The 7,396-nt window shown below is 38.6% G+C and overlaps 2 protein-coding genes across 2 annotated transcripts; one reads left to right on the top strand and one right to left on the bottom strand.

Annotated features, from left to right (window-relative positions):
• Window positions 1-200: 200 nt before the first annotated feature.
• On the top strand, window positions 201-1,701 carry LOC106434743 (basic leucine zipper 19). Its single transcript, XM_013875600.3, has 2 exons — window positions 201-1,377; window positions 1,455-1,701. The coding sequence occupies exons 1-2, from the start codon at window positions 690-692 to the stop codon at window positions 1,481-1,483; spliced, it is 717 nt and encodes a 238-aa protein (XP_013731054.2). The 5' UTR covers window positions 201-689; the 3' UTR covers window positions 1,484-1,701.
• Window positions 1,702-6,084: 4,383 nt separating this feature from the next.
• Window positions 6,085-7,087, bottom strand: LOC106374189 (heavy metal-associated isoprenylated plant protein 25). Its single transcript, XM_013814271.3, has 2 exons — window positions 6,733-7,087; window positions 6,085-6,653 (listed from the first exon to the last, which is right to left on the bottom strand). Exons 1-2 carry the CDS (start codon window positions 6,805-6,807, stop codon window positions 6,267-6,269), a joined length of 462 nt encoding a protein of 153 aa, XP_013669725.1. The 5' UTR covers window positions 6,808-7,087; the 3' UTR covers window positions 6,085-6,266.
• Between the last annotated feature and the right edge of the window lie 309 nt (window positions 7,088-7,396).

The following is a 7,396-nucleotide window of genomic DNA, read 5'->3' as shown; positions in this document are numbered from 1 at the left end:
AAAAAAAATAAAGAACCGTACTTGAAAAAATTGTTTTTTAAATTATTCCCTTTAAAAGTCAAATGATTTTTCATTTTCTAGTGTAATTTGTTGTCTGGTACATCCATGTTAAGTCTTTTATATGATTATTATGGTGGTAGTACAAGTTTTCTGAATCTACTTTAAATAAATAGAAGAAGATGCTGAGCTTCATTCACGTCCAGATATATAAATTTCTAAGGCAACAATTAATTAATTAATTATTATTTTAAGAATCTCTCTCTCTCTCTCTCTCTCTCTCTCTCTCTCTACTGCAACTCGAAATCGTGATCGTACGTCCGGCCACCGAGATGATTCCATCTGTTTAGTGCGTCTTCGTGCCTATAAAACCTTTTCTCTCTCGTTCCCTTCACTCATCTCAATCTCGATTTCTTTACTCTCGACGATGAAATTTTCAGTCTTTCCCAGAAATTGAGCATCCTCTGTTGCTGAATTGCTCGGATCGTTGCGAAATTAGGGGTTTTTGATTGGTTTATTTGTAACCTAGAAAGTATCGATTTTGCTAATTCCCCAACTCTCGACGATGAAATTTTCGATCTTTCCCAGAAATTGAGTGTTCTCCGTTGCTGAATCGCTCGAATCGCTGCGAAATTAGGGTTTTTGATTGATTTGTTTAACCTAGAAAGTATCGATTTTGGGGGGTTTTAGCAATGGAAGACGGCGAGCTTGAAGTGTTTTCAAGCAACGGTTCGATAGATAGTTTCTTCGATGGGCTTTTAATGGACTCTCATCATCAACATCAACAAGGTGCTTGTACCCACACTCACACGTGTAACAACTCCACGGGAACAGAGCCGCACGCTCACACTTGCTTCCACGTCCACACCAAGATCCTCCCCGAGGACAGCGACGAGAAAGTCTCCACCGATGATACGGCTGAGTCTTGTGGCAAGAACGGTGAAAAGAGACCTTTGGGGAACAGAGAAGCCGTTAGGAAGTACAGAGAGAAGAAGAAGGCTAAAGCTGCTTCCTTGGAGGACGAGTGTTCGAGGCTCAGGGGGTTGAATCAGCAGCTTGTGAAGAGGCTGCAGAGTCAGGGTGCGTTGGAAAGTGAAGTCTCGAGGCTTAAGTGTTTGCTTGTGGATTTGAGAGGGAGGATTGATGGGGAGATTGGGTCTTTTCCTTATCAGAAACCGAATATTCCTTCCTTCTCCCACTTGGTGAATCCTTGTAACGTGCAGTGTGAGGATGAGGTTTATTGCCTTGGGGATGGGTTTGGAGTGGGGAATAATAGGCAAGAAGGTGGTGGTGATTTTGACCAGCTTCAATGCATGACTGATCAGAACTTAAACGGTTCATTCAACAGTGCCAATGTATCTGCCTCTAATAAGAGAAAAGGTGTGGTTTAGATCTTGCCTCAGTTGCTTCGTAGAGTTAGTATGAGCTCACTCGTGGTTTTGTAATGTTCATTATAGGTGGGCATCGTGGACCAAAAGGTGCTTGAAGCAATCATCAAGCTTGTACCATCTATTTTACACCAGGATAGATATTGTATTTCCAAATAAGTTTGTAGAGTTCAGCTGCTGCATCAGCTTCACTCAGGTTCCTCTTTTGTTTCCTTTTTTTCTTTTTTGAAACTATTTTCCTTCCATTGTATTATTGTTGTTGAGTGTGCCGTACCAAATGAGATTATTTGTTAATATAAAGTCAAATCTTTCCGTGTGTGTTCTTGTCATTTATTTGTTTTCATGCTTGAGTAGCTTCTTTCTAAGTTTGTATAGAAGAAGCTGCTTGAGAATGATCTCTGTGTATGTATGACTTGTAGCAATTGTTTTGACCCAATGAATGACAGTACTAAGGTGTTGGTGTTTTCTTGGTGTTCCGAGTGAGATCTCTGAATAGGTAAGTTGCAAAAGATTTACTTCCTGAGATAACATACCTTGCATACACTTAAAAACAGCTAATTCTATTATGAGTTCTTGAAAACTTTTCAAAAAAATGTTTTAATAGAAAAAAAAATGAAAATGTAAAACTTAAAAAACTCGGCCCGGATGGAACAAGGTATTACTTTGGTGTGAAAATGGAGTTCTTACATCTTTTAAAGTATGATGATAAAAGAGGTGTATATAGCGGTGAGCAGGGTATCCGATCAAAAAGTCAACGGGATTTATTATGAAGAACAGTGAAAGATGGAAATTATTTATGTTCTACCTGCATCAGAGAAAGATGGAATTGATAAACAGCTCTGATTCGGGTGAACTTTATACATCAAAATCGCCTATGCGAAAAAAGATATTGCCAAAGCAAAACAAAAAAATTGATCCAAACACAAAAACAAAAGAACTTGATTTCAATCCTCCTGAAAAATGTTTATTGGAGAACAAGGGTGAAAGAGATTTTCTCTCTAAAGAAAGAGAGAGAATCCTTTGTTTCTTTTTTTTTTTGTCACAAACTAAACTTCATTTAAAGATTAAACTGGGTTCATTACAAGGTTTCTTAACACCTGTTTGGCTAAGCCATCCACGTTAGAAACAGAGGATCTACTGACCCAATAAAAGGAAACAGAAACGAAAGCTAAAGATAGAGAGTTGATGTCGCTGAGGATTCCGTGCAAATCTGAAACATTTGAGCCATCCTTGATTGCCGTCATCAATTTACTTGAATCAGACTCGAAAGAGATTTGTTTGAAATCCAACGAAATCGCTGCCTCCATCGCAGCCAGTACCGCCAACCCCTCCGCCACAAGGGGTGATTTAACATTTGCAAAAGTTTGGGACCCTGAACAGAGATGTTCCTTCCCAATGCCTACAAATTCCCACGCCACACCCGCCTGGTGTCCTTCCCTGCTCCACGCCGCATCAGACCGACAGATTATCTCGTTCCTTGGTCCTACCCATTCAGACCTGATCCTTTTTACTCCTTGTTCCGCTACCGGTTGAGCTTGGTGCCACTCTCTCGCTAAGCGAACAGCTCTATTCATCACTTCAAGGGGACATGTCTTTTCCTCTCTGAATATACGTTGGTTCCTTGCTAGCCAGATGCTCCAGACCGTCCAAGCTGCCAAATTTTCAGAGAGAACTCCAGTGGGAGGGAGACAGATGATGCGCTTGACTCGTCTCCATCCCTCCGCAAAATTTGTCACATGATCAAGGTTTATTTCAACCTTACTAGGGAATTTTCTCCAAACCTCTCTTGCTGATGGGCAGAGGAAGACCATGTGAATCACAGTTTCCGCTTCCTCGCAGTTGATACATTTCGGGTTTGGGATGATCTGTCTAGCTGCAAGTCGTTCACTTACAGGCAAGGCGTTATGGGAAGCCTTCCATAACAGGAGCTTCATCTTTGGTGGGATATTAAGTTTCCATATGTCCTCGATCCATCTACTGTTAATGCCCCTCTCTCTTTGCGTTGTTGGATTCGACGCTCTTCTTTCCAGAGCTGCTACATACCCTGTTTTGGCTGTATACTCCCCTGCTGGGTTCCGGAGCCATATTCTTCGATCTGGGCCTCCTTGTCTGCTTGTTTTTATACTCATGATTGATTCTCGCAGCTCCGGTAGTAGTCGCACTACCTTTTCCTCGTCCCATTTTTGAGTTCCCTCCTGGAATAGAGCCTTTACCATCATATCTTTTGATGCTTCTGTTGCTGGGCCCATAGGTCTCTGTATACATTCGGTCGACAGCCAGGCTTCGTCCCAGATTCTCACTGACTCTCCATCCCCTATGGCCCAACCCAAGTGTTCTGCCATTAGGTCTCTCCCAACCAAGATGCCTCGCCACCCGTGAGAACATCCCGTCGCTGCTTCAACCTCAAGGAAAGGTTTCTCGTTACAGTACTTACCATTAAGTATCCTTGCCAGCAAACATTGCGGTTTTGTGAGTATTCTCCAACTCAGTTTTCCTAGCAAGGCGTCATTGAAGCATTCTATGTCCCGAAACCCGAGGCCTCCATCTCCTTTGGTCTTAGTAAGCGTATCCCATGAGATCCAAGCCATGCGCCTTTCCTCCGGTTTTGCGTCCCACCAGAACCTGGTCAAGACTGACTGAATCCGTTTGACAACGGACATCGGTAGCTTGAAACAGGACATGGAATGGGAGGGCATTGACGATAATACACTCTTTAACATCACCATTTTTCCCGCTGTAGATAGCATCTTAGATGACCATCCTATCGCCTTTTGTCTGATTCTTTCCACCATTCCCGTGAATAGATCTTTCTTCTTTCCACCATTCCCGCTGTAGATAGAATCCTTTGTTTCTTGTCTTTCCTAATTTATGTATCAAATATGAATTATATGTTTAATTTTTAGTAATAATATAAAATAGTTTTACAAAATTTAAATATATTAAGGTCAAGTTTTCTATTCTAGGAAAAAGTTCCGAGGATTCGGGAACTAATATTTTAATGTCTCAGGTGGTAGAACAAATATAAGCGGAAGAACTTATCGAAACACCAAAGAAGAATATATATCATTGCAGTCCACATTTCAAAATTATAATCCCTTTCCCACTATACATGTTTTATAGTTTTTTTTATAAAATCTATTTAGTCTTCGGCTTATTTACAGATAACAAATTTTGACAACCATGACATTAACAAATTAAGAAGAAAAAACAAATAAAGGACCGTACTTGAGAAAAATTAGCTGTTTTCATGCTTGAGTAGCTTCTTTCTAAGTTTGTGTAGAAGAAGCTGATTGACAATTGTATGCGCATGACTAGTAGCAATTGTTTTGACTATTGAATGACAGTTTTAAGGTGTTGGTGTGGTGTTGTCTTGGTGTTCCGAGTGAGATCTTTGAACAGGTGAGTTGCAAGAGATTCACTTCCTGAGATATCTTACCTTACATGCATTTAAAAAAAATCACTCATCGAATACAAAAGACTTGAATCATTTCTGGTTTTATTGCTTTGTTGTGCATTTTGGTCGCCTGCATCATCATGGTTGTAGATGCTTTCTGCCATCTGCCAAGCCTGATGGCCGTTGTCTCCAGCAACGCTTGAGATGACCCAAGGCTCGTCGTCCCTTGTTCCATGCAAAGTCTGATATATATTGGCCTTCTGGCCACCATGAAATAAAAGCAGTTCAAATGGACCATCTTTAAAATTAAAGGCTGAAAATTAAAACTGTAGTGGACTATTAGCTGGGAGGGCCAACTTGGGCAGTTGGGCTCTTCCATGGAGGCCACAAAGCCACTATATCAGACTTTTAACAATAGTTGAAAATGAATTTAAGTACTTTAGGCAATAGTATCTTTCTTTCATAATAGTAATACAACTTGTTTTCTAGACTACTAATTCTAGTAATTTAGGCATTCAACCTGGTAATAAGTATTTTCTATCCAGTTATTTCTTTTATACATTAGATATAATATAAATTGGGAATTTTAATAGTAGTTGAATTTTTCATTGTAAAAATTGAACTACTATTTTTTTTTAAAACCACAGCTTAACAAACAATGCAGCTGATACGAAATTCATTTGTGGACGCTTACACCTGTTAACATGTGCAGGCAGACCAATCATACCTAAACTGATGACAAAACACTTCCAAGAAAATTCAGTGGCTAACGTCCCATAATGATAATTTCCTTTTAGCAAAGAACACACTACATTAATTCCTATCAAAAACTAACCTTTGTGACAATTGGCGACATGTATCCATGTTAACAATGAGATGCTGGTTTAGTGACCACTAAACTAATAATTAGACTTCAACATGGCTAATTATTAAATAGGCACCGCAATCTACCGAATTTAATATCTGTTCATAGTAGTCATATACTATTAATCACCATGGCTGATTACAGCATAACCATAATTTTTCGTACTACTCAATTCCACCGAATTATATTACGTCCAAGAGGAACGAAGTATAGGCTTTCTTAATTCTTCTAGTCCGACAAAATTACTATTTGCATTTCTTTTAATAATGTTATAAAGTAATGCAACTTATTGTCGTATCATCTTTTGGACACTATTATCTCGCAAATCAAATTAGTTGTTCCTACTATTTATTTGGTAAATTAAATTAGTCGAAGGATTCCAGTGACATATACATATATATGTCATAATTTTTACTTCAAGATATTAATCGTTCAAAAGATAAAACGAAACATGCATAACCATTTTAACAACATGTAATTTACATCACAAAAATTAGTTCAAAACAAAATGTAATTTACATTATTTTCTCGGCCTTGACTCTTAAGATATTACATACCAACATGAATAAACAAACAAACAAAATACAATTTTCGGAAACACATCAACACAAACAAAACAAAATCACATAACCACGCAACCTGAGGCGTTCTCATCGCTAAACGCCGTCGTATAACGAACTTCAGTGGAGCTAGCACGTGCGAGCCGCGACACATGTGGATCATACTCGGTGTTCCTAACGTACCCAACAGGAGCTCTATTGTCGTAGACACCAGAGGCATAAGGATGAGCGACAACGTCGTAAGGAACGTAAGGGTATAGCTCGGCTCTTTTGCCGGTCCTGTGAATGATCCGAGCTACCACTTTGTTAGGCTCAACGTAACCAACCACTGTCACTTTCTGAGCATTAGGCTCGATCGTTACATCTCTCACTCCTTTCATTCCTTCTAATGCTCTTCTCACTTTCCTCTCGCATCCTTCACAATCTATCAAAACCCTCACGTCCACCGTCTAGTAATTTCATCATCATATATTAAAAAAGATGTGATTATGTAAAACGTAAAACTATATATGTGTTGAGTTTATTTACCTGTAGACTTCTGTGTCTCTTGGAGTCGCCATTAGAGCAATCAAAGTATTCAGAGACGTGATCAAGGACACCCATTTTTCTTCTTAATTTTCTGATTTCTCTTTTGAGTTGAGAGAAAATAGATATAGACTTTCAAGTTTGGAGGTATATGATATGATTCTTCTTTTTTCTGGTATTATTCAACAAAAACATGAGTTTTAAATCTTGAAAATACCACCTACCAAACTCTATAAGTAGTTTTCGACCATATATCTATATGTGATGATATTTTGTATCAACTCTAGTAACTTGGGTGTTAGTTTGACTACCGAACAACAAGAAAAGCCAATACTGATATATAATTCATGATGTCCATAAATTTTGATATAAAAAGGAGTCTAATCTATTTATGTCGCTTTTGTTACATATGCACCTCCATTATGGCAATAATTAAAAATGACAGATAGCTGAAATAGACATTTGCAATATAATACATGCTTGTCATTGGTCTATAAGTATTTTAAGAATATTTCCTTTCGCAATTATTTCAAAGCTGACTAAACACATAGATAATTGACAATTAGTTTTTGGACTTGAAGTTGGTATCTCTTAAGATGGAGGACTGCTCGTGTTGCGTAATGGCTAACCATTCTTGACATGTTTATGCACAAACAAAAATATCTTT

Source organism: Brassica napus, chromosome A1, assembly GCF_020379485.1.
Source record: "Brassica napus cultivar Da-Ae chromosome A1, Da-Ae, whole genome shotgun sequence".
Taxonomy (NCBI): Eukaryota; Viridiplantae; Streptophyta; class Magnoliopsida; order Brassicales; family Brassicaceae; genus Brassica; species Brassica napus.
This window is presented reverse-complemented; position numbering and strand designations above follow the sequence as displayed.

Coding starts and splice junctions, on each gene's coding strand:
- LOC106374189 (XM_013814271.3), bottom strand. CDS start 6,807: ATGGGTGTCCTTGATCACGTCTCTGAATACTTTGATTGCTCTAATGGC. Junction 6,654..6,732: donor AGAGACACAGAAGTCTACAG/GTAAATAAACTC, acceptor TGAAATTACTAG/ACGGTGGACGTGAGGGTTTT.
- LOC106434743 (XM_013875600.3), top strand. CDS start 690: ATGGAAGACGGCGAGCTTGAAGTGTTTTCAAGCAACGGTTCGATAGAT. Junction 1,378..1,454: donor TGCCTCTAATAAGAGAAAAG/GTGTGGTTTAGA, acceptor TGTTCATTATAG/GTGGGCATCGTGGACCAAAA.